At 44.8% G+C, this 26709-nt stretch overlaps 2 protein-coding genes and 2 pseudogenes across 2 annotated transcripts; 1 reads left to right on the top strand and 3 right to left on the bottom strand.

Annotated features, from left to right (window-relative positions):
- LOC135553491 (mid1-interacting protein 1-B-like) overlaps positions 1-3264 on the bottom strand; it is a 6513-nt pseudogene extending 3249 nt beyond the window's left edge.
- Positions 3265-7569: 4305 nt separating this feature from the next.
- Positions 7570-19999, bottom strand: LOC135553245 (ras-related protein Rab-30). Its single transcript, XM_064985421.1, has 5 exons — positions 19879-19999; positions 17520-17618; positions 16899-16982; positions 11957-12140; positions 7570-8412 (listed from the first exon to the last, which is right to left on the bottom strand). Exons 2-5 carry the CDS (start codon positions 17610-17612, stop codon positions 8159-8161), a joined length of 615 nt encoding a protein of 204 aa, XP_064841493.1. The 5' UTR covers positions 17613-17618; positions 19879-19999; the 3' UTR covers positions 7570-8158.
- Positions 20000-23043: 3044 nt separating this feature from the next.
- Positions 23044-25391, top strand: LOC135553247 (NADH dehydrogenase [ubiquinone] 1 subunit C2-like). The gene is made up of 3 exons (XM_064985422.1): positions 23044-23300; positions 24659-24802; positions 25199-25391. Exons 1-3 carry the CDS (start codon positions 23165-23167, stop codon positions 25246-25248), a joined length of 330 nt encoding a protein of 109 aa, XP_064841494.1. The 5' UTR covers positions 23044-23164; the 3' UTR covers positions 25249-25391.
- Positions 25392-25918: 527 nt separating this feature from the next.
- On the bottom strand, positions 25919-26599 carry LOC135553248 (mid1-interacting protein 1-B-like; annotated as a pseudogene).
- Positions 26600-26709: the final 110 nt, after the last annotated feature.

The raw sequence follows: 26709 nt of genomic DNA, 5'->3' as shown, positions 1-26709 counted from the left end.
CTGAATACAACAGGTGTAGTAGACCTCACAGTGAAATGCTGAATACAACAGGTGTAGTAGACCTCACAGTGAAATGCTGAATACAACAGTAGTAGACCTCATAGTGAAATGCTGAATACAACAGGTGTGAGTAGACCTTACAGTGAAATGCTGAATACAACAGGTGTTGTAGACCTTACAGTGAAATGCTGAATACAACAGGTGTAGTAGACCTTACAGTGAAATGCTGAATACAACAGGCGTAGTAGACCTTACAGTGAAATGCTTACTACCGACCCCTAACCGACAATGCAGTTTAAAAGATACAGATAAGAATAATAGAGCGTGATCAGAGAGCGTGATCACACAGTCTTCCGGAACTGCTGGTGCTCTCATGCATGTTTCAGTGTTATTTGCCTCGAAGCGAGCATAGACCTAATTTAGCTCGTCTGGTAGGCTCGTGTCACTGGGCAGCTCTCGGCTGTGCTTCCCTTTGTAGTCTATAATGGTTTGCAAGCCCTGCCACATCCGACAAGCATCAGAGCCAGTGTAAAACGATTCGACCTTAGTCCTGACTTTGCCTGTTTGATGGTTCGTCGGAAGGCAAAGCTGGATCTTATAAGTTTCCCGCTCCTTGAAAGCGTCAGCTCTGAGCTTTTAGCTCAGTGTGGATGTTGCCTGTAATCCATGGCTTCTGGTTGGGGTATGTATGTAAGGTCACTGTGGTGGGGACGTCATCGATGCACTTATTGATAAAGCCAGTGACTGATGTGGTGTTCTCCTCAATGCCATCAGAAGAATCCCGGAACATGTTCCAGTCTGTACTAGCAAAACAGTCCTGTAGTTTAGCATCTGCTTCATCTGACCACGTTTTAATAGACCGAGTCACTGGTGCTTCCTGCTTTCCTTTTTGCTTGTAAGCAAGAATCAGGATAGAATTATTGTCAGATTTGCCAAATGGAGGGCAGGGGAGATCTTTGTATGCGTCTCTGTGTGTGGAGTAAAGGTGGTCCAGAGTTTTTTCCCCCTCTGGTTGCACATTTAACATGCTGAAAGAAATTTTGTAAAACGGATGTGTTTCCCTGCATTAAAGTCCTCGGCTACTAGGAGCGCCTCCTTTTCTTGTTTGCATATGGCGGAATACAGCTCATCCAATGCTTAGTGCCCCTGACTGTGGTGGTATGTAAACAGCCACAAAAATACAGATGAAAACTCTCTCGGTAGATAGTGTGGTCTACAGTTTATCATGAGATACTCTACCTCAGGCGAGCAATAGCTCGAGACGCCCTTAGATATCGTGCACCAGCTGTTATTTACAAAAATACATAGTCCGTCGCCTCTTGTCTTACCAGACGCCGCTGTCCTATCCTGCCGGTACAGCGTATAACCAGCCAGCTATATGTTGATAATATCATCGTTCAGCCACGACTCCGTGAAGCATAAGATATCACAGTTTTGAATGTCCCGTTGGAAGTTTAATCTTCCTCGTAGGTCATTGATTTTATTCTCCAAAGATTGTACGTTTGCTAACCGAATGGAAGGAAATGGAGGTTTATTCAATCGCCTACGAATTCTCAGAAAGCAGCCCGCCCTCTGGCCCCTTTGTCTCCGGCCTCTTCACGCAAATCACAGGGATCTGAGCCTCTTCCCAAGAAAGCAGTATATCGTTTGCGTTAGGCTCGTCAGACTCCTTAAAAAGAAAGAAAAAAACGATTCTGCCAGTCCATGGTGAGTAATCACAGTCCTGATGTCCTTATGTTATTTATAGCGGTAGAGGCAAAATTATGTAAAAAATAAGTAAAATAAGTTACAAACAATGCAAATAAACAAAAATAAAAAAACACAATCGGTTGGGGACACGTAAAACGTCAGCTTTCTTTTCCGACGACATTGATCATCCTCGATGTTTCTACAACTTGATTGGAGTCCACCTGTGGTTAATTCAATTAATTGGACATGATTTGAAAAAGGCACACACCTGTCTACATAAGGTCCCACAGTTTACAGTGCATGTCAGAGCAAAAACCAAGCCATGGGGTCGAAGGAATTGTCCGTAGAGGTCCGAGACAGGATTGTGTCGAGATACAGATCTGGGGAAGGGTAGCAAAACATTTCTGCAGCATTGAAGGTCCCTGAGAACACAGTGGCCTCCATCATTCTTAAATGGAAGAAGTTTGGAACCACCAAGGCTCTTCCTAGAGCTGGCCTGCCCGGACAAACTGAGCAATCAGGGGAGAAGGGCCTTGGTCAGGGAGGTGATCAAGAACCTGATTGTCACTCTAACAGAGCTCCAGATTTCATCTGTGGAGATGGGAGAACCTTACAGAAGGACAACCATCTCTGCAGCCCTACACCAATCAGGACTTTATGGTAGAGTGATGGAAGCCACTCCTCAGTAAAAGGCACATGACAGCCTACTTGGAGTTTCCCAAAGACACCTAAAGACTCTCAGACCATAAGAAACAAGATTCTCTGGTCTGATGAAACCAAGATTGAACTCCTTGGCCTGAATGCCAAGCATCACGTCTGGAGGAAACCTGGCAACATCCCTACGGTGAAGCATGGTGGTGGCAGCATCATGCTGTGGGGATGTTTTTCAGCGACAGGGACTGGGAAAGTAGTCAGAATCGAGGGAAAGATGAACGGAGCAAAGTACAGAGATCCTTAATGTAAACCTGCTCTAGAACGCTCAGGACCTCAGACTGGGGGGAAGGTTCACCTTCCAACAGGACTATGACCTGAAGCACACAGCCAACAACGCAGGAGTGGCTTCGGGACAAGTCTCTGAATGTCCTTGAATGGCCCAGCCAGAGCCCGGACTTGAACCCGATCAAACTTTCTGAATGCACTGTATACAAGAAAGGGGATAACTAGTCAGTTGCACAACTGAATGCATTCAACCGAAATGTGTCTTTCGCATTTAACCCAACCCCTCTGAATCAGAGAGGTGGGGGCTGCCTTAATATATGTCCATGTTGTCAGCCCCGGGGAGAAGGTGTTGTTAAGGAGAAACTGTCATCTCTGTTAGAGAGAAACTGTTATATCTGGTTTAGTTTTCTTCAAACAGCCAACTGTCACGCCTGCTCCTTTCCCTGGCACTCGAACAGCCATTAATGTCACGCCTGCTCCCCTTCCATTACACGCCTGCTCCCATTCCTGAGGGCACCAGCCATTACTGTCACGCCTGCTCCCCTTCCCTGGCTCTCGAGGGCACCAGCCATTACTGTCACGCCTGCTCCCCTTCCCTGCCTGCTCCCCTTCCCTGGCTCTCGAGGCACCAGCCATTACTGTCACGCCTGCTACCCTTCCATTATATATATATATATATATATCTGTTCCTCGAGGGTTCCCTGTATGGCTGTGTTGTCACGTATGTCCCCTTCTCTGTGTTCCCGAGTCTGTGTTGTTCCCTGTAGCCATTAAATGTCACGCCTGCTCCCTTCCATTATATATGTTTATGGTTGTTCCCTGTATGTCTGCTCCTCTGTGTTGTTCCCTGTATGTCTGTGTTGTTCCCAGTATGTCTGTGTTGTTCCCTGTATGTCTGTGTTGTTCCCTGTATGTCTGTGTTGTTCCCTGTATGTCTGTGTTGTTCCCAGTATTGTTTGTCATGTTTATGTCCAGACGCTGTTCCTGTTCCATGTCCGTCTGTATTAAATGGTTGATTTCCTGTACCTGCGTTGGGCCGCAGAATTACAAACTTCAGCAACGCTAGCTACAAATCTACGTAAGTGATGGGGGGGGGGCATGTGATCCCGTTTTTTGTAAAGGCCGAATCACCTTTAAGTAATCAAACCAAATAGGAGTTGATTTCAGGTGATTTGGAAAGTATTTTTTCAGTGGTCATGAACCGTCAAAATTGTGTTTTTTATAAAATTGTATATTTCGTGCTCACATGCACCCATCACTTCCATAGATGTTTAGTTGTAAAATAGTGAACGACTTCCTTTAAATGAACATTAAAATTACCATTTGAAATAATGGATGAGTCAGAAACATGAGTCATGTTTAGTGTGATTATTTAATGTAATACAGGATAGCCTTAGGTATTATTTTGTACACATAAAAGAAAAAAAAAAGTCATATCCAAATTATATGTAACATCCTGATGCTTCTCTTTTTCTCAACTGTATTCTATTGAAGGTTTTTACTGTATTCTATTGAAGGTTTTTACTGTATTCTATTGAAGGTTTTTACTGTATTCTGTATTCTATTGAAGTATTGTTTTTCTACTGTATTCTATTGAAGGTTTTGACTGTATTCTATTGAAGGTTTTTGACTGTATTCTATTGAAGGTTTTTTACTGTATTCTATTGAAGGTTTTTACTGTATTCTATTGAAGGTTTTTACTGTATTCTATTGAAGGTTTTTACTGTATTCTATTGAAGTATTGTACTGTATTCTATTGAAGGTTTTGACTGTATTCTATTGAAGGTTTTTACTGTATTCTATTGAAGTATTTGACTGTGTATTTCTTCCTCTAGAGTCTCTAGACCATAGAAGAAAAGGTACGAGACATGAAACATGGGTAAACACAGTTTGACCAAGTTACTCAGTAGTGTAGCAGTCAAAAGACAGCAATATCAGCTACATTAACATTAGTTCGATCAAATACTGTTCAGGAGGACAAAAAAAAAAGTATATATATATTATATATATATATATCCAGTAATATAAAAGCAAAGTGCTAAGTTAAAATACAGGCGTTACAACAAACAATAAATTGAAATATTAAAACTACACGATCAATATACAGCAGATTATGATGCTGTGTAACAACAGTACACCATGGCGATCAGGTCTATAAAATAAAGCTAGAAGACACTCAAATATATGGCAGGAGCTGTAAGATAAAAACACCAAAAGCATGACAATATGGAATACAGTACAAATTATCCTGAAATCCAGACCTGTTTTATGCCAACATTACAACATTCCACAAGGAGTACAAGGAGTGGAATGTTAGTACAAACAGACTGGTACCCAGGCTACAAATAATTATGTGTACAAAACTAAAAATCGAAAATGTTTTGCTTTCAAAGAAAAATGTGGTAATATAGAATGCATGACACTTTCAAATCACGGCAAAAATTGGGCAATCAACTACAGATGTAGTCTCTTAATTTGATCAATCTTTTGTTGCTGATATTTTTCCTGCAAATGCAAACGTTTTAAAAATGCTTCTAAAGTTTGTCATTTCCACTTTGAAATTTCAGACTCAAGTTGCCCTAACGAAAAATGTATCAACCCCCCCAACGAAAAAAAATGTTCATTAATTATAATCCACATAATAATTCACATTTCCTGTGATTGGTCACAATAGATCACATGACAAATCACAATAGATCACATGAGATGTCATGGACTCATCTTAATATTAGATTCATTTTGATGTCTGGAAACAGCTGACACTAATTTAAATCTAACAATGTATTTAGAAACAGCAGATTTCCCCTTTTAAAAATCAACCCGCAAAGAAAACAAATACATTTTGAACTTAATGTTGAACTAGTGTTTTAACACTTGAAAAGTTGAAATATATTTTCCGTGCAGCTAACTAGAGGCTATGGGTTAACTGAATAGTTAATGTAGTGCATTATTAAATGCACTATCAAGTAACAATGCATTCATGAAATAAAATAATACAATTGGCGATACAGAATTCTGTTTAACTGAAGAATAAATATAATCTATTCTTGAGTACGGGTTTGATTTTTCATATTAGACAACATGAAAATGTGACAACAATGTAGCAGCAGGTAAAATGTTGAGAATCTATTTTAAACTACAAATATAGATTCACAGTTCCATTGAAATAACATGTGCAAACAATCAGACAAATACATTAAGGGAATTGCTACGTTTAGTCAGACACGGGTTTATCCGTCATCCATCATTCATGAACACCGGTCCATTATCCGAAATGAACATCCATCATTCATGAACACTGGTCCATTATCTGAAATCCATCATTCATGAACATCCATCATTCATGAACACTGGAAATCCATGAACATCTGAAATGAACATCCATTATTCATGAACACTGGTACATTATCTGAAATGAACATCATTCATGAACATCCATCATTCATGGGTCCATTATCTGGTCCATTATCTGAAATGAACATCCATCATGAACATCCATCATTCATGAACACTGGTCCCATCATTCATGAACACTGGTAAATAAACATCCATTTCATGAACACTGGTACATTATCTGAAATGAACATCCATCATTCATGAACACTGGTACATTATCTGAAATGAACTTCATGAACACTGGTACATTATCTGAAATGAACTTCATGAACACTGGTACATTATCTGAAATGAACTTCATGAACACTGGTACATTATCTGAAATGAACATCCATCATTCATGAACACTGGTACATTATCTGAAATGAACATCCATCATTCATGAACACTGGTACATTATCTGAAATGAACATCCATCATTCATGAACACTGGTACATTATCTGAAATGAACATCCATCATTCATGAACACTGGTACATTAACTGAAATGAACATCCATCATTCATGAACACTGGTACATTATCTGAAATGAACATCCATCATTCTGAAATGAACACCATCATTCATGAACACTGTACATTATCTGAAATGAACATCCATCATTCATGAACACTGGTACATTATCTGAAATGAACATCCATCATCATTCATAAGACAAAAACAATAATTCAGCATCGTCCCTATTCTCTATAATAGCGCACTACCTTTTGACCAGAGCCCATAGGGGCTCATAGGGCTGTGGTCAAAAGTAGAGAGCGCGGACGACATGGAGGATAGCGTGAGACACACACACGCGACTGCTGTCTTTATCATGCAGCTCTGCATTGTATTCAGGCGTGTCAAACCACAGACACCATTTGACACTTGAGGAAATTGAGCCGAGACACAAAATGACTTGTGCAATCAATTGTACAATAATGATAAGGTTTGAAATTAGTTAAACCCACACTGGGTGTTTGCTACTTGAAGGATTTTTTACTTTTACTACTATAAGCTCTCGGACATAAAGTGTCCTGATGAGGAATAAACACAAAACCCTTAATGATCACGGCTGGTAAATTGGGCTTTTCATTTCTTTCAATACTGTAAAAAAATTTAAAAAATAATGGCACCAATCAATTACTCAATAACCAATAGGTCAACTGAGGAAGCCTAAATCAAAAGGGTATATAATAGCTATATATTAATGTTGTGCATTGTATAGGTATGCTACAATAGCTAACTAACAAACAATTTCATGTAGCATGCGTTCAAAATTTAAAATGCATAAGTGTTTGAATTGTATTTTTATATATATATATATATATATAAATAGTGGTTGGGTGGATTCCCATCCATACATATTTATCTATTCAATCTTATTCAGATCATTTGTTGGTGACAAATTAAAGAACTTGAATTGTACATGTCCTGTTGGTGAGGAAATAATTTGTGGTGCTTTTGAAAATCAGGTGCTGGTGGTAGCTCCTCCTGGATTTTAGTTTTTTTAATCTACCCACCAACTCACAGGACAGGAGGCACAACCCCCCCCCATTGAATGAATGAATGGTGTATGAATACATTTAACCTTCCTCAGATTTCCTTTGGGGGAAATAAATAAATAACATCCCAATATATTACATCAGCTTGCAACAAGGCCTATAGTACAGTCTGTTCAATCCCGTTGCACCAGGGATAAGGTTATGTACTCCCATCTAGTGGCAGCAACTTGTATTGCATCCTCTGAACATTTCTATTCCCACAGAGGATAAAACAACAAGAAGGTGATTGGACAGATCATACTGTTGAAGGTAAAAAAATAAAAATAAAAAAGCCATGGGAGGGACTCTCAAAAGAGAGACTGACAAGTGGCACCGTGAAGTCTGGACTGGGACAAAACAGACATGAGGCATCCTGTCACCGCCATTCCACTGCGTTCGGTCTACGTCGTAGTGCACTCAGCACAGCTGCATGGCCAGAATACAGTTCAGGGTGGTGTTCAATAGGCGTTCAACTTGGGAAGAAAAACGTCCCGAAACAGAGGGTAAGCGGGAAGGGACTGAGCTAAATCTGTCCGATAAGAACCCCCCCCCCCCCGTTGGTGTTGTGCCCTTATAAACAGGAATGAACACAACCCAGCACTCTAGAATCTGACCTAGTTAGTGCTGCAGCAACCTAGGTAGCTGATGGTTTTCCCCTCTCCTGGCATAGCGTTAGCCGTGTCATTGTTGTCCAGCGTGTTCTGTTTGGCATCGCGGATCAGCTCGCACGCCAGGTCCAGAAAGAGCTTCTCCACGTTATCAGACTCCTTGGCAGAGGTCTCCAGATAAAGCATGCTCTGGGAGTTCGCAAAATCTTCCGCTCTCTGCCTCATGACTTCCCTCTTCTCCGCTAGGTCGATCTTATTGCCTGGGATGGGGGGGTGAAAGGAAAAAGAGAAGGTCGATCTTATTGCCTGGGGGGGGGGTGAAAGGAAAAAGAGAAGGTCGATCTTATTGCCTGGGGGAAGGAAAAAAAGAGAAGGGAAATATGTGTCTGTGTGACTGTAAACTTCCATGACATTGAATGAAATACACTGGAAGAGAATGGACATGTTCCCCTTTTAATATTGACCGTCAGCCATAGTGTCTAGTGTACAGGCTGACTGTAACCTCTCATCGCTGACATTAAGCATCAACGACACTGTTGGATCTTTTTACACAAGTTCTGTTCTTTGCAAAAAAAAAAAAAAAAAAAAAACAACGTTCCAAAAACGGAGTTATAGCAGAGAGGATGGAAAGCGTCCAATTTTTATATATTTTTTTTTATTTAACTAGGCAAGTCAGTTAAGAACAAATGTTTTATTTTACAATGACGGCCAAACCCTCCCCAAACCCGGACGACGCTGGACAAGTTGTGTGCCGCCCTATGGGACTCCTAATCACGGCCGGTTGTGATACAGCCCGGGGGCCCTAGGGGACTCCTGATCACGGCCGGTTGGATACAGCCCGGGGGCACTAGGGGACTCCTGATCACGGCCGGTTGGATACAGCCCGGGGGCCCTAGGGGACTCACGGCCGGTGATCACCCGGGGGCCTAGGGGACTTGATCACGGCCGGTTGGATACAGCCCGGGGCCCTAGGGGACTCCTGATCACGGCCGGTTGGATACAGCCCGGGGGCCCTAGGGGACTCCTGATCACGGCCGGTTGGATACAGCCCGGGGGCCCTAGGGGACTCCTCCTGATCACGGCCGGTTGGATACAGCCCGGGGCCCTAGGGGACTCCTGATCACGGCCGGTTGGATACAGCCCGGGGGCCCTAGGGGACTCCTGATCACGGCCGGTTGGATACAGCCCGGGGCCCTAGGGGACTCCTGATCACGGCCGGTTGGATACAGCCCGGGGGCCCTAGGGGACTCCTGATCACGGCCGGTTGGATACAGCCCGGGGCCCTAGGGGACTCCTGATCACGGCCGGTTGGATACAGCCCGGGGCCCTAGGGGACTCCTGATCACGGCCGGTTGGATACAGCCCGGGGGCCCTAGGGGACTCCTGATCACGGCCGGTTGGATACAGCCCGGGGCCCTAGGGGACTCCTGATCACGGCCGGTTGGATACACTCCTGCACCGGGGATACAGCCCGGGGCCCGGGGACTCCTGATCACGGCCGGTTGGATACAGCCCGGGGGCCCTAGGGGACTCCTGATCACGGCCGGTTGGATACAGCCCGGGGCCCTAGGGGACTCCTGATCACGGCCGGTTGGATACAGCCCGGGGGCCCTAGGGGACTCCTGATCACGGCCGGTTGGATACAGCCCGGGGGCCCTAGGGGACTCCTGATCACGGCCGGTTGGATACAGCCCGGGGGCCCTAGGGGACTCCTGATCACGGCCGGTTGGTTACAGCCCGGGGCCCTAGGGGACTCCTGATCACGGCCGGTTGGATACAGCCCGGGGCCCTAGGGGACTCCTGATCACGGCCGGTTGGATACAGCCCGGGGCCCTAGGGGACTCCTGATCACGGCCGGTTGGATACAGCCCGGGGCCCTAGGGGACTCCTGATCACGGCGGTTGGATACAGCCCGGGGGCCCTAGGGGACTCCTGATCACGGCCGGTTGGATACAGCCCGGGGCCCTAGGGGACTCCTGATCACGGCCGGTTGGATACAGCCCGGGGCCCTAGGGGACTCCTGATCACGGCCGGTTGGATACAGCCGGGGGCCCTAGGGGACTCCTGATCACGGCCGGTTGGATACAGCCCGGGGCCCTAGGGACTCCTGATCACGGCCGGTTGGATACAGCCCGGGGGCCCTAGGGGACTCCTGATCACGGCCGGTTGGATACAGCCCGGGGGCCCTAGGGGACTCCTGATCACGGCCGGTTGGATACAGCCCGGGGCCCTAGGGGACTCCTGATCACGGCCGGTTGGATACAGCCCGGGGGCCCTAGGGGACTCCTGATCACGGCCGGTTGGATACAGCCCGGGGGCCCTAGGGACTCCTGATCACGGCCGGTTGGATACAGCCCGGGGCCCTAGGGGACTCCTGATCACGGCCGGTTGGATACAGCCCGGGGCCCTAGGGGACTCCTGATCACGGCCGGTTGGATACAGCCCGGGGCCCTAGGGGACTCCTGATCACGGGTTGGCCCGGGGCCCTACTCCTGATCACGGCCGGTTGGATACAGCCCGGGGCCCTAGGGACTCCTGATCACGGCCGGTTGGATACAGCCCGGGGCCCTAGGGGACTCCTGATCACGGCCGGTTGGATACAGCCCGGGGCCCTAGGGGACTCCTGATCACGGCCGGTTGGATACAGCCCGCCCGGGGGCCCTATGGGACTCCTGATCACGGCCGGTTGGATACAGCCCGGGGCCCTAGGGGACTCCTGATCACGGCCGGTTGTGATACAGCCCGGGGCCCTAGGGGACTCCTGATCACGGCCGGTTGGATACAGCCCGGGGGCCCTAGGGGACTCCTGATCACGGCCGGTTGGATACAGCCCGGGGCCCTAGGGGACTCCTGATCACGGCCGGTTGGATACAGCCCGGGGCCCTAGGGGACTCCTGATCACGGCCGGTTGGATACAGCCCGGGGGCCCTAGGGGACTCCTGATCACGGCCGGTTGGATACAGCCCGGGGGCCCTAGGGGACTCTGATCACGGCCGGTTGGATACAGCCCGGGGGCCCTAGGGGACTCTAATCACGTCCGGTTGGATACAGCCCGGGGCCCTAGGGGACTCCTGATCACGGCCGGTTGGATACAGCCCGGGGCCCTAGGGGACTCCTGATCACGGCCGGTTGGATACAGCCCGGGGGCCCTAGGGGACTCCTGATCACGGCCGGTTGGATACAGCCCGGGGCCCTAGGGGACTCCTGATCACGGCCGGTTGGATACAGCCTGGGGCCCTAGGGGACTCCTGATCACGGCCGGTTGGATACAGCCTGGGGCCCAATAACAACATACATTTGATACATTTTCTATGAAGCTTTTCACTCTGATAAAATCCCTTCCCAAATTCTAGAGTGGAGGCATGGTAACCTAACCCTATGGAACAATTGCAATTAATATTAGCTTGTTATCCATTGTCTGATAAAACTACAGAAATTAGTTACTGGTAAGTACGATCACGGCCGGTCTTTAGGACATCTGACCCTACCCTGATAAGATGCCATCTACCCTGATAAAATGCCATCTACCCTGATAAGCCAATAGCACATTTAAAGACGCCATCTACTTTTAATACCAAATAACTTTTTGATTTCCTACGTTGAGCTAGTCCTTGGACTGATGACCACAGCTTTTGTATGGGCTTGACCTTTAACCAGAGGACTCCTGATATTGACGTCAATGTGATGCAATGCAAAAGCGCACTGCTTTTGGTCCACAATGAGCTCTGGTCAAACACAGTGCACTTTGTAAGCAATAGGCTATCATTTAGTACACATTACTGCAGTATGTGAATGCTATCTCACCGACTAAAATAGTGACCACGGTGGTGTTGGCATACTGCTCAATCTCCCTCAGCCATTCTGGAAGGCACCGGAAGGAGTCCTCACACGTGATGTCATAGGTGAGGATGAGTGCGTTGGCACTCCGGTAGTAACTCTGGGTGATGGAACGGAAACGCTCCTGGCCTGCTGTGTCCCAGATCTGCAGCTGGATGAAAATATAAAAAAAAGTGTTCAAATCACATTATCACAGCTCTTTATCCAGAGCTCCTTAACCTCCGGACATTCATTCGTCCATAACGTTTGAGTCGGACAACCACACGTCACAGGCAACGTTGAGCCAAGGTTTGTTCTTTGATTCTCATGATGCGAGCCAAAATCTGGCGTTGAAAAAAAATTATACTTTTAATACCACATTAACTAGATTCCTTCACTGCAGGGATCGTCAACTAGTATCCCTTTACAGCAGGGATCGTCAACTAGATTCCCTTTACAGCAGGGATCGTCAACTTTGTAGATTCCCTTTTTACAGCAGGGATGTCAACTAGATTCCCTTTACAGCAGGGATCGTCAACTGATTCCCTTTACAGCAGGGATCGTCAACTAGATTCCTTCACAGCAGGGATCGTCAACTAGATTCCCTTTACAGCAGGGATCGTCAACTAGATTCCCTTTACAGCAGGGATCGTCAACTAGATTCCTTTACAGCAGGGATCGTCAACTAGATTCCTTTACAGCAGGGATCGTCAACTAGATTCCTTTACAGCAGGGATCGTCAACTAGATTCCCTTTACAGCAGGGATCGTCAACTAGATTCCCTTTACAGCAGGGATCGTCATCTAGATTCCCTTTACAGCAGGGATCGTCAACTAGATACCTTTACAGCAGGGATCGTCAACTAGATTCCATTACAGCAGGGATCGTCAACTAGATTCCATTACAGCAGGGATCGTCAACTAGATTCCATTACAGCAGGGATCGTCAACTAGATACCTTTACAGCAGGGATCGTCAACTAGATACCTTTACAGCAGGGATCGTCAACTAGATTCCCTTTACAGCAGGGATCGTCAACTAGATTCCCTTTACAGCAGGGATCGTCAACTAGATTCCCTTTACAGCAGGGATCGTCAACTAGATTCCCTTTACAGCAGGGATCGTCAACTAGATTCCTTTACAGCAGGGATCGTCAACTAGATTCCCTTTACAGCAGGGATCGTCATCTAGATTCCCTTTACAGCAGGGATCGTCATCTAGATTCCTTTACAGCAGGGATCGTCATCTAGATTCCCTTTACAGCAGGGATCGTCATCTAGATTCCCTTTACAGCAGGGATCGTCATCTAGATTCCCTTTACAGCAGGGATCGTCAACTAGATTCCATTACAGCAGGGATCGTCAACTAGATTCCATTACAGCAGGGATCGTCAACTAGATTCCATTACAGCAGGGATCGTCAACTAGATACCTTTACAGCAGGGATCGTCAACTAGATACCTTTACAGCAGGGATCGTCAACTAGATTCCTTTACAGCAGGGATCGTCAACTAGATACCTTTACAGCAGGGATCGTCAACTAGATTCCCTTTACAGCAGGGATCGTCAACTAGATTCCCTTTACAGCAGGGATCGTCAACTAGATCCCTTTACAGCAAGGATCGTCAACTAGATTCCCTTTACAGCAGGGATCGTCAACTAGATTCCTTTACAGCAGGGATCGTCAACTAGATACCTTTACAGCAGGGATCGTCAACTAGATTCCCTTTACAGCAGGGATCGTCAACTAGATTCCCTTTACAGCAGGGATCGTCATCTAGATTCCCTTTACAGCAGGGATCGTCATCTAGATTCCCTTTACAGCAGGGATCGTCAACTAGATTCCCTTTACAGCAGGGATCGTCAACTACATTCCTTTACAGCAGGGATCGTCAACTAGATTCCCTTTACAGCAGGGATCGTCAACTAGATTCCTTTACAGCAAGGATCGTCAACTAGATTCCCTTTACAGCAGGGATCGTCAACTAGATTCCTTTACAGCAGGGATCGTCAACTAGATTCCTTTACAGCAGGGATCGTCAACTAGATTCCTTTACAGCAGGGATCGTCAACTAGATTCCCTTTACAGCAGGGATCGTCAACTAGATTCCTTTACAGCAGGGATCGTCAACTAGATTCCTTTACAGCAGGGATCGTCAACTAGATTCCCTTTACAGCAGGGATCGTCATCTAGATTCCCTTTACAGCAGGGATCGTCAACTAGATTCCCTTTACAGCAGGGATCGTCAACTAGATTCCTTTACAGCAGGGATCGTCATCTAGATTCCCTTTACAGCAGGGATCGTCAACTAGATTCCCTTTACAGCAGGGATCGTCAACTAGATTCCCTTTACAGCAGGGATCGTCAACTAGATTCCCTTTACAGCAGGGATCGTCAACTAGATTCCTTTACAGCAGGGATCGTCATCTAGATTCCCTTTACAGCAGGGATCGTCAACTAGATTCCCTTTACAGCAGGGATCGTCAACTAGATTCCCTTTACAGCAGGGATCGTCAACTAGATTCCCTTTACAGCAGGGATCGTCAACTAGATTCCCTTTACAGCAGGGATCGTCAACTAGATTACCTTTACAGCAGGGATCGTCATCTAGATTCCCTTTACAGCAGGGATCGTCAACTAGATTCCCTTTACAGCAGGGATCGTCAACTAGATTCCCTTTACAGCAGGGATCGTCAACTAGATACCTTTACAGCAGGGATCATCAACTAGATTCCCTTTACAGCAGGGATCGTCAACTAGATTTCTTCTTGAGTGGATGGTCAGGGGGTCATAATATAATTACAAATAATGTGTAGACTGATAATTGACTGCAAGAAGCCCGAAACAGATATAATATTTGACTAAAACATGATAATACATTTATATACCATCACACACACAGTGGGGCAAAAAAGTATTTCGCCAGCCACCAATTGTTCTCCCACTTAAAAAGATGAGAGGCCTGAGGGAAAAAAATCCAGAAAATCACATTGTAGGATTTTTAATGAATTTATTTGCAAATTATGGTGGAAAATAAGTATCTCAATACATTGTTATATACCCTTTGTTGGCAATGACAGAGGTCAAACGTTTTCTGTAAGTCTTCACAAGGTTTTCACACACTTTTGCTGGTATTTTGGCCCATTCCTCCATGCAGATCTCCTCTAGAGCAGTGATGTTTTGGGGCTGTTGCTGGGCAACACAGACTTTCAACTCCCTCCAAAGATTTTCTATGGGGTTGAGATCTGGAGACTGGCTAGGCCACTCCAGGACCTTGAAATGCTGAAAGACCCAGCCACGTTTCATCTTCAATGCCCTTGCTGATGGAAGGAGGTTTTCACTCAAAATCTCACGATACATGGCCCCATTCATTCTTTCCTTTACACGGATCAGTCGTCCTGGTCCCTTTGCAGAAAAACAGCCCCAAAGCATGTTTCTTCCACCCCCATGCTTCACAGTAGGTATGGTTCTTTGGATGCAACTCAGCATTCTTTGTCCTCCAAACACGACGAGTTAAGTTTTTACCAAAAGTTATATTTTGGTTTCATCTGACCATATGACATTCTCCCAATATTCTTCTGGATCATCCAAATGCTCTCTAGCAAACTTCAGACAGGCCTGGACATGTACTGGCTTAAGCAGGGGACACGTCTGGCACTGCAGGATTTGAGTCCCTGGCGGCGTAGTGTGTTACTGATGGTAGGCTTTGTTACTTTGGTCCCAACTCTCTGCGGGTCATTCACTAGGTCCCCCCGTGTGGTTCTGGGATTTTCATTCTTGTGATCAGTTTGACCCCACAGGGTGAGATCTTGCGTGGATCCCCAGATCGAGGGACATTATCAGTGGTCTTGTATGTCTTCCATTTCCTAATAATTGCTCCCACAGTTGATTTCTTCAAACCAAGCTGCTTACCTATTGCAGATTCAGTCTTCCCAGCCTGGTGCAGGTCTACAATTTTGTTTCTGGCGTCCTTTGACAGCTCTTTGGTCTTGGCCATAGTGGAGTTTGGAGTGTGACTGTTTGAGGTTGTGGACAGGTGTCTTTTATACTGATAACAAGTTCAAACAGGTGCCATTAATACAGGTAACGAGTTGAGGACAGAGGAGCCTCTTAAAGAAGAAGTTACAGGTCTGTGAGAGCCAGAAATCTTGCTTGTTTGTAGGTGACCAAATACTTATTTTCCACCATAATTTGCAAATAAATTCATTAAAAATCCTACAATGTGATTTTCTGGAGAAAAAAAAAATCTCATTTTCTGTCATAGTTGAAGTGTACCTATGAAAATTACAGGCCTCATCTTTTTAAGTGGGAGAACTTGCACAATTGGTGGCTGACTAAATACTTTTGTTTGCCCCACTGTATCTCTCTATTCTGCATGAGAATACTTTGAAACAGTTTTCCAAAATGAAAATCACTTGGGAGCTGAGTTGCTGTTTTTTTTCTTTTTTTTTTCTTTAACAGTCTCATACAAATTTGGGGGGGGGGGGCAAATAAAATCACCCGCTGGTCGCCCATGGGACGCCAGTTGGGCAACCCTGCTTTATAGAACTACAAAGTAATTGTTCATGAAGTGTGATTTGACAGACCTTGGCATGAAGTGTGATTTGACAGACCATGACATGAAGTGTGATTTGACAGACCTTGACATGAAGTGTGATTTGACAGACCTTGGCATGAAGTGTGATTTGACAGACCATGACATGAAGTGTGATTTGATTGACATGAAGTGTGATTTGACAGACCTTGGCATGAAGTGTGATTTGACAGACCTTGGCATGAAGTGTGATTTGACAGACCTTGACATGAAGTGTGATTTGACAGACCTTGACATGAAGTGTGATTTGTCAGACCTTGACATGAAGTGTGATTTGACAGACCTTGACATGAAGTGTGATTTGACAGACCTTGACATGAAGTGTGATTTGACAGACCTTGACTTTTTCCCCTTTGATCTCCACAGTCTTGATCATGAAGTCAACTCCTATGGTAGCCCCTTGTCCAGGGGGGAAAAGGCCCTGGGAAACGGACCGAAAAATTACAGAATTTAAAATAATTGTTTTTTCGCAACTCACTGATGAGATTGATGTATGATTACGATACTAACCTGAGTGAAGCGTCGGACCAGGCAGGTTTGTTGTATGATTACGATACTAACCTGAGTGAACCGTCGGACCAGGCAGGTTTGATGTATGATTACGATACTAACCTGAGTGAAGCGTCGGACCAGGCAGGTTTGTTGTATGATTACGATACTAACCTGAGTGAAGCGTCGGACCAGGCAGGTTTGATGTATGATTACGATACTAACCTGAGTGAAGCGTCGGACCAGGCAGGTTTGATGTATGATTACGATACTAACCTGAGTGAAGCGTCGGACCAGGCAGGTTTGATGTATGATTGATACTAACCTGAGTGAAACCAGGCAGGTTTGATGTATGATTACGATACTAACCTGAGTGAAGCGTCGGACCAGGCAGGTTTGATGTATGAACGATACTAACCTGAGTGAAGCGTCGGACCAGGCAGGTTTGATGTATGATTACGATACTAACCTGAGTGAAGCGTCGGACCAGGCAGGTTTTCCCAACACCAGCATTTCCTATTAGTACAATTTTGAACAGGTAGTCATAATCTTCCATGCTCATCCTAAACTGTTGATGAAAAGAGAGAGAGAAAGAAAGAGAGAGAGAGAGAGGGAGAGAAAAGGGTGGGGGAGAGTGAGAGAGAGAAAAGGGTGAGGGGGAGAGTGAGAGAGAAAGAAAGGGTGGGGGGGAGTGAGAAAGAGAGTGAGAAAGAGAGTGAGAAAGAGAGTGAGAAAGAGAGAGTGAGAAAGAGAGAGAAAGGGTGGGGGGGAGAGTGAGAGAGAAAGAAAGGGTGGGGGGAGAGTGAGAAAGAGAGAGAAAGAGAGTGAGAAAGAGAGAGTGAGAAAAAGAGAGAGAGAGAGTGGGGGGGGGGGGAGAGAGTGAGAAAGAGAGAGAGAAAGAGAGAGAGAGAAAAAGGGTGGGGGGAGAGTGAGAAAGAAAGAGAGTGAGTGAGTGAAAGAGAGAGAGAAGGGTGGGGGAGAGTGAGAGAGAGACAGAGACAGAGAGAGTGAGACAGAGAGAGTGAGACAGAGAGTGAGACAGAGAGAGTGAGAAAGAGTGAGAAAGAGAGAGAAAGGGTGGGGGAGAGAGTGAGAAAGAGAGAGAGAAAGAGAGAGAAAGGGTGAGGGGGAGAGAGTGAGAAAGAGAGTGAATGAGTGAGTGAAAGAGAGAAAGAGAAGGGTGGGGGAGAGTGAGAGAGAGAGATAGACAGAGAGAGACAGAGAGGGACAGAGAGACAGAGAGACAGAGAAAGAGAGAGAGAGAAATCAATGGATTGAATAACAGAATATTCTAGGTCATTCTGCAGAGGTAAACAACAACGTGTGGACACCATAATACAAATACTGACCTTGCATATAAATTATTCTTTATAAACCTCCTGTTTGGCTACACTGCCTCTTCCTACCGTTTCCTTGAGCATAGTTTAGATAACGTCACCGATATTTTGCATAGCATAAGTGCACAATACAGAATTTAAGTAAAGGTCTATTCCCAAAAGGAGGTGTTGAGTAGTTCTGCATTTCATCAACAGCGACAATAGCTGCTCTTGAAGCTTTTGAGGTTCTACAAGTGAAAGAAAACAACTGTTGACATTTAACCAGCATCTGACAGTAAGTGTTTAGTTCTAAATGCTGCCTTTTATGCATCACATCAAAAGAGCCATTGTGTTTCCCTGAAGCACATTCAGTGTTTTTCCTCTTGAAGGATCCAAGATGTTGCTATGGCAGGGCCTAGTGTGCATGTGTCTTTATGGACTGGTTGCCAGGGGCTAATGGTGTGATGTTGGGAAGACTGCAAGGAGAAGTCCACACACACACAGAGAGACAGAGAGAGAGAGAGAGAGAGAGACAGAGAGAGAGACAGAGAGAGAGACAGAGAGAGAGAGAGAGAGAGAGAGAGAGAGAGAGAGAACAATCCAAGCCAACAACCCCTTTACCTAGCCACTAGTTACTATCAAATTACAGCCTCGTAACATATGTATTGGAAATAGTACGCTATACTTTATCCTAATACTGTAATAGCTAGCTATGTTTTAAATATCATACAGTGGTTTCTGCTTTGAAGTCGGCCTATCATGTGGCATGCAAACCTGAAAGGAAAAGAGCAATTACATGATGCAGCTAGATTTAAGTGATGGCCTAGTTACTTTCACGGGTTTCAAATGCAATCTTTCGCTAACGTTATTAGCAAGTTACAGATACCAAACTAAATGTATTGACCGTCCATAACCGAAAGAGCCCTGGCTAAGGCCCCCCCTCCCAATTCACAATTACATGAACAAAACATGTCCTATTACCATTGTTCTAATCTACCTGTCTATAACATTTATATATTATTAACATTTGATTACAACAACAAAAAAATAACAATCCAATCCGTATCCGGGGGCAAAAACAAAGGCTAGCGGCTTATTATTTCTCTTAGAATAACAAGACTATAATATTTTTTCAGGGAGGGTATAGATCCGTGGCTAAAGCTGCAGCATATGTTAACTGGCTGGGTGCATTGATTTAGCTACCTAGCTAGCTGGTCAGCAACCTCTCTTGTTAATAACTTATTAACATATCGCTTACCTAAACTGGAGGAAATGCATCTTTTGTAGTTGTTATCTAGTAGCTACAAACTAAGATCTGATCTATAAATATTTAAAAAAGCAAACAAGCTAATTACATAGCATGCGATGGTTTCCCCTCCCAGAAAACAGCTAACGTACGTCAGCTAGCCTTTTAGCTAGATACCTAGCTAGTTCAGTCGCTAGCAAAGATGCTTAATATGCCAATTGGTTAGCTAAATAATCGTGACATTTTAAAATACTAACTACACTTACCAAAAACGTGGGGATATTCCCCCGACTTTCAAAGTATTTCGATATGCATTCAGTCTGCTTAGCAAAATCTGCAACAGGGCTTTTTCACCAACAGTGTTTGTTCCCTCAGCCTCAGCAACAGCAGTAGGGTTTTCAGTAGTTACCACAGCCACAAATTTAAAATGGGTAATATCCTAAAACATGTGCTTCATTTAAGGTTAGGGTTAAGCACAAGGTTATCATGGTGGTAAAGATTAGATTTTTAAAAAATCACAATTTATGAAGCCTTTTTTAAATGTATTTTTTTATATTGCATGAACTGTAGTCTCTTGGCTACTATGGTATGGTATGCACTGTTTAATGCGTATTTGTTTCCTGACCAGCCATTGAATTAATACACAAAGTACAGGAGGGATATGATGATGATGATGATGATGATGATGATGATGATGATGTCATAGTAAGGTGTCATCAACCAGGGTTACTAAATTATTACAGAATGACCACTGCTGTTCATTGATTATTTATTGCCATTCGTATCTATCGATTTATCCTGCTACTGGTCACTATTACTCCCCCACACATACCCTCCTACTGCTTATTATCTATCCTGTTGCCGAGTGTATTTACCCCTACTTCTATGTACATATCTACCTCAATGACATTTACATTTTTAGTCATTTAGAAAACACTGTCATCCAGAGTGACTTACAGTTGGTGCATTCATCTTAAGACAGCTACAGTAGGTGAGAAGGAGACAGCTACAGTAGGTGAGAAGGAGACAGCTACAGTAGGTGAGAAGGAGACAGCTACAGTAGGTGAGAAGGAGACAGCTACGGTAGGTGAGAAGGAGACAGCTACAGTAGGTGAGAAGGAGACAGCTACGGTAGGTGAGAAGGAGACAGCTACGTAGGTGAGAAGGAGACAACTACAGTAGGTGAGAAGGAGACAGCTACAGTAGGTGAGAAGGAGACAGCTACAGTAGGTGAGAAGGAGACAGCTACAGTAGGTGAGAAGGAGACAGCTACAGTAGGTGAGAAGGAGACAGCTACGGTAGGTGAGAAGGAGACAGCTACAGTAGGTGAGAAGGAGACAGCTACAGTAGGTGAGAAGGAGACAGCTACAGTAGGTGAGAAGGAGACAGCTACAGTAGGTGAGACAACCACATCACAGGCAAAGTAATTACATTTTTACTTAATAAAGTAGCTATCAGCAAGGTCTGAGCTATTAAAGTCAAGTGTAAATGTTAGTTCACGAGGTGGTGGGGGTACTGTGGGATTATTTAAGACACTCCTTGAAGAGGTAGGGGTTTCAGATGTTTTCGAAAGATGGGCAAGGACTCTGCCCTCCTACCTTCAGGAGGAGGCTGGTTCCACCATGGAGGTACCAGGACAGAGAAGAGCTTGGACTGGGCTGAGCGAGATCAGTCCCCCCCCCTCCCCCTCCTCTAAGGGTGCGAGGGCCATGGGAAGGTTGGACAACAGGCGAGTTGCAGTGTTGCATGGGTTTGATGGCACAGGCGGGGTGCCTAGCCAACAGCAAGCTGCAAGTAGTCCAAATGGGAGATGACAAGCGCCACTTCCTGTATGAGGAAGGGTCGTACTCTACGGATGGTGTAGAGCATGAACCTGCAGGAGCGAGTCACTGCTTTGATGTTTATAGAGGACAACAGGGTGTTGACCAGGGTCACGTCAAGGTTCTTTGCACAACCGGGATGGATATGTGTTGGAGCGGCGCAGGCCTTCCCCGGGAGGAAGAGCAGCTCTGCCTTGTCGAGGTTGGGCTTGAGGTGGTGGGCCAACATCCAAGCTGAGATATCTGCCAGGCACGCAGAGATGTGTGTCGCCACCTGGGTGTCAGAAGGGGAAGGAGAAAAGTACAGAGCATTCAGAAAGTATTCAGACCACTTCACTTTTCCCACATTTTTACTTTTGACAGCCTCCTCGTCTGCCACCTCCATGCTTCACTGTAGGGATGCTGCCACCACCATGCTTCACCGTAGGGATGGTGCCAGGTTTCCTCAAGACGTGACGCTTGGCATTCAGGCCAATCTTGGTTTCATCGGACCAAGGAATCTTGTTTCTCATGGTCTGAGAGTCCTTTAGGTGCCTTTTGTAAAACTCCAAGCGGGCTGTCAGGTGCCTTTTACTGAGGAGTGGCTTCCGTCTGGCCACTCTACCTTGAAGGCCTCATTGGTGGAGTGCTGCAGAGATGGTTGTCCTTCTGGAAGGTTTTCCCATCTCCACAGAGGAACTCTGGTGCTCTGTCAGAGTGACTACTGGGTTCTTGGTCACCTCCCTGACTAAGGCCCTTCACCCCAGATTGCTCAGTTTGGCCGGGTGGCCAGCTCTAGGAAGAGTCTTGGTGGTGCCAAACTTCTTCCATTTAAGAATGATGGAGTCCACTGTGCATTTGGGGACCTTCAATGCTGCAGACATTTTTAGTACCCTTCCCCAGATCTGTGCCTTGACACAATCCTGTCTCCATGCACTACAAACAATTTCTTTGACCTTGTGGCTTGGTTTTTGCTCTGACATGCACTGTCAACTGTGGGACCTTATATAGACAGGTGTATGCCTTTCCAAATCATGTCCAATCAATTGAATTTACCACAAGTGGACTCCAATCAAGTTGTAGATACATCTCAAGGATGATCAATGGGAATAGGATGCACCTGAGCTTAATTTCGAGTCTCATAGCAAAGGGTCTGAATACTTATGTAAATAAGGTATTTCAGTTATTTATTGAATCAATTTTAGAATATGGCAGTAACGTAACAAAATGTGGAAATAGGGAAGGGGTCTGAATACTTTCTGAATGCTCTGTATCTACCTCAGTGCTCCAAAAGCATGCTTTTTATTGCAAAATATTCCCAACCATCAACTAGATCAAGTTTTATTTGTCACATGCACAAGTACAAATGTTTAACTTGCAAGAGCTACCCAACAGTGCAGTCCTGTAAGAAATAGGACAGGAAGCTATATACAGTGTCAGGGCCAATTGAAATGTAGTCAACTTTAGAGAGTTGGGGCAAAATGATTGAATTAATACAAAGTGTTTTTATTTGAGGAAAATAAACCATGCAAATATGGTTGACTATAATACAAGGAATTTTGTGAACTGAAAAAGAGAAGAATCAGATTTTTGGGGCGGAACCAGCTGTTTTGGTTCCTTGACGGAGTGGTTTCACGGTTACACTGAACGGCTAAATAATATGCCCTTGGTTTCCTCTGTGAGGTGAAGTGCCAGCAGGCTAGTCAATAAAGTCAATTTATAATAATTGTTTGGATCAGTGTATTTTTCCGACATGGGGCTCCCAGATGAGGCGAAGGCCCTTCCACCTCCAGGAATAATCAACCGAAACTCGGTCTGGCTCGGTGTTATCGGCTGGTGCTCTGCGATGCTACAGAATGCCCTCAACCGCAGGCCGCCCATGAAATCAGGTAGAGTCGGCTAGCACACTTTAGCACTAGCCGCTCAACAAGATCACCGTAACTAGCTGTAACTAGCTAATTGGATCTCAACCCAGAGCCAAGTCAAACCATTTTAATGTCATAGGCTATATAATAGCTCGTTGTTTTAATTATCAAACAAATGTAACGATTTAACGTTAAGTTAGTTAGCTGGCTACAAACACCATACTGTAACCGATAGTTAGCTTGACAGCTGGCTACAAACACCAGAACACTGCTTGCCAACTTCTATTCTTAACACACAAAAAATCACTGTCTTCTGTAAATTAATGTTCAAGAAGGTAACGTTACATTATAATCCACTGCAGTATGGAACATATATTGTCTAGTCTGCAATAATAACTGGGATCGATTGATCTATGAAATGTGGCCATTTTCAGTTGACCTGACAGCATATCAGTCATGTGGTTTAGTATAATTTGTTAAAGGTTCCAACATGAATCTGTTTTTCAAAAACTTCACGTAAATAAGAAGGTTACCAACAAGCAACACATACAAAATTGTATAGTGGCAGAATAAGATACCGTGTAGGGAGTGGTCTATTTTACAAATGTTTCACTCTCCATGTTTATTCCCGAAAAATGTCCTCATTCTGGTAGCCTATCGACAAAAACATGTAAGAGAAAGCTACATGGTGAGTTGCTACACTGTTCTGCAGCTAGTTAGCTTGGTGAATTGATCATGTTATTTTGTTTGTGTTGTTTGTTGACAACCTTAACCGAGTTTTTGGAACAGATTCCTGTTGGAACGTTCCACAAATTATACCCACCCTCAGTCATGTCAGGATGTCTTATAGCGTCGATGCAACCATCTACAAATTTAAAATAGGCTTTATAGGTATTTTAATAATATAGAAATAACACTTTACCAGGCTGATCAAGGCTAACACTAGCTACAGATTGTAACACCAGAATGGGATTCCCCCCCCCACACACACACACACATTGATATCTATTATATTGGAAGTTACAGGTCTGCCAATTAAAAAATTTAAAACATCAGGGATTTTTTTTTCAACTAACCAGGTACTGGCAATACTATCTACGTTCTCAATTTGTGGGAACTGCAGACTCATAAAATGAGTGTGTACAGTTGCTGGAGGTCCAGATAGAATTTAGAACAATCTCTGTTATTAAAATGTTTGTTTTTTTGCGGCATGAATTAATCCAACAATGTGTACGCTGCCTTGTCTATTTCAAATATTCTCTCATTGATCTCGACCGGTGAGTGTCATCATGATATGCGACAGGTGGACCCACCTGTCTCGATCAATGGCCTGTATTGGCCTGTATCGATCAACCCACCTGTATTTGTCATTGTCTTTTCAGGTGTTCACCGGCAAGCTTTGCTGGCATCCATTGGTTGGTTCATTGGTTACCATGTCACCAAACACGAGAACTACACATACGCTAGATTGGACCGAGACATGAACGCATACGTACGACTCCACCCAGAGGACTTTTCAGACAAAGGTAAATGGATTGGACTGATGTCCACATAGAAAGACGCAAATGCCTCTGTGTTCAAGACAAGTCAATCACTAGGCTAGATTCTAGCAACAACACCCACACAGCTTCATAATGTTCTCATGGACCATCAGAAAAATGACACAGGCCTGTTTCTTCTAGTCACAAACCAGGCTCTAGCTCTGGCTGTGACCCCAAAGAAATACCATCCTGCACCAAATGTTACATCAAATCATTGGCACATTTGGATGTTATTGATTTCTTACATTTTATATGGCATTGACATACACAGAGCAATCAACCCAGCTTGTTTCACAAAACTCGGGCAACTAACTGATATTTACATATGTCAGTCATTTTTATTCAATATTTAATCAAGTGTGTGTGTGTTAATCTCCACAGAGAAGAAGACATTTGCTGAGATTGTGGAGCCTTTTCACCCAATTCGCTGAGTGTAGAAGGCTGGCTGAAGGAGAAGAGAGAACACTTTACCATCTGTCTCTGTAGTCCCTGGTTGCTGTTATTGCAATCACCCGTTATATTATGTAAAACCCTAGAGTCTTGTATATAATAAAACAAAATCCTACTCAAATAATGTGTTCTCGTTTACACCGAATATTATTCCTCTCCAATAAAGTGTGGTCTTTATGTTTCAGACAATAGGTCGTATTATCGCCTGTTGTTCGTGGATGGAGAATAGCATTATGTACTTATTCAATGTGACAGTTACCTTGGACGCCCAGGCTTTGATCTCCAAGTCGAGCTGAAAGCTTGTGACAGGTTGCAGGCCTGGGCAATTCCAGGGGGTGGGGGGTGGGTCTGATTGGGGGAGGGGGTCTGATTGGTATGACACTTCCCCATCCCTAGTAAACATGTAGCTGATTTTAAACTAATTGCATCTTTAACTGAAGATCATGAGGACAAAATTCTGAGCTGTTAACAATTCACACATAATTAAATGTCAGAATCATTATCTGCTGTGTTAGTCTTGATGAATGCATAATGGGGAAGTAGATCAGCTAACAAACATATCCTGTAGCTGCTCTGTTATTTTTCTTTTACTCCAATCACTAAAGAGTCTTAGACATTTAAGAAGAAAAAACAACAACAGACATGCAGAAGTCAGTTTTGACAAAAGCACCTTTTATTCAATTTTACACATGACTTGGTGTTATTGACGGTATATGTAAACAGCTTGACAGTTGTAAATCTTAGTTATGTTCAAGCCCCAAAATGTATTGCTTGTTTTGTCAATGGGGTTAACCTGAGTCGTCTAATTCATTATTCTGATTATGTCCATGTACTTGGTTGTGACGCCCTGGGACTTCTTGGTGAGGTTTCCCATGACAGAGAAAAGTCCCCTGAGGTGGAAGTGGAACAAGGCCTCTGGGTCAGCCTCCAGCATGGTCTTATTCTGGGCCAGGTAGGTCTGGTTCTTGGCCTTGCGGTCGTCAGCGTGACCAGACCACTCTCCACTGTGTTCCTGACAGCCTTCAGCATCAGGTAGTAGTCATACAGGTCTTTAGGGGAGCTTCCGGCTGCAGAGTGACAGTCCTGGAAACAGTCGTCGTCGTCATCGGTGTCGGTGTCTGACTCCACATCTCTGAGGAGGCTGGGGAGGAGGACCGTCTGTTCCATGTTGTGAACTGCAGCGCTGTAGCGCCTCAGAGCCAGGAGCAGGCAACCCGGGTTCAGCTTGGTGTTGGTCTCGGCAGACTGCATGGCAGAGGTTCCAGGTGGATAGATGATTCTGGCTGTTGCTGATCAGGTGGTGGGGATGGGGCTGGAAGCCTGAATGCAGTGCAAGGAGCTGAGGGGGAGTACTGGGGCTTTATAGGCTACGATAAGCCTACCTGAGGTGAGGTGGGCCGGGCTGGTCGACTAGTTATGCAATAGCATGGGGTGATCCTTTG

This window comes from Oncorhynchus masou, chromosome 13 (genome assembly GCF_036934945.1).
Source record: "Oncorhynchus masou masou isolate Uvic2021 chromosome 13, UVic_Omas_1.1, whole genome shotgun sequence".
In the NCBI taxonomy this organism is placed as follows: domain Eukaryota; kingdom Metazoa; phylum Chordata; class Actinopteri; order Salmoniformes; family Salmonidae; genus Oncorhynchus; species Oncorhynchus masou.
Note: the sequence above shows the minus strand (reverse complement) of the source record. Positions and strands in the feature narration are given on the sequence as shown.

Excerpts from the sequence above, each read along its gene's own strand:
- LOC135553245 (XM_064985421.1), bottom strand. The coding sequence starts at position 17,612 with ATGAGCATGGAAGATTATGACTACCTGTTCAAAATTGTACTAATAGGA. Across the intron at positions 16,983-17,519 it reads TGGTCCGACGCTTCACTCAG|GGCCTTTTCCCCCCTGGACA; the intron begins GTTAGTATCGTA and ends TCCGTTTCCCAG. Across the intron at positions 8,413-11,956 it reads CGTGGTCACTATTTTAGTCG|GCAATAAGATCGACCTAGCG; the intron begins GTGAGATAGCAT and ends CCCCCATCCCAG.
- LOC135553247 (XM_064985422.1), top strand. The coding sequence starts at position 23,165 with ATGGGGCTCCCAGATGAGGCGAAGGCCCTTCCACCTCCAGGAATAATC. Across the intron at positions 23,301-24,658 it reads CAGGCCGCCCATGAAATCAG|GTGTTCACCGGCAAGCTTTG; the intron begins GTAGAGTCGGCT and ends TTGTCTTTTCAG. Across the intron at positions 24,803-25,198 it reads AGAGGACTTTTCAGACAAAG|AGAAGAAGACATTTGCTGAG; the intron begins GTAAATGGATTG and ends TAATCTCCACAG.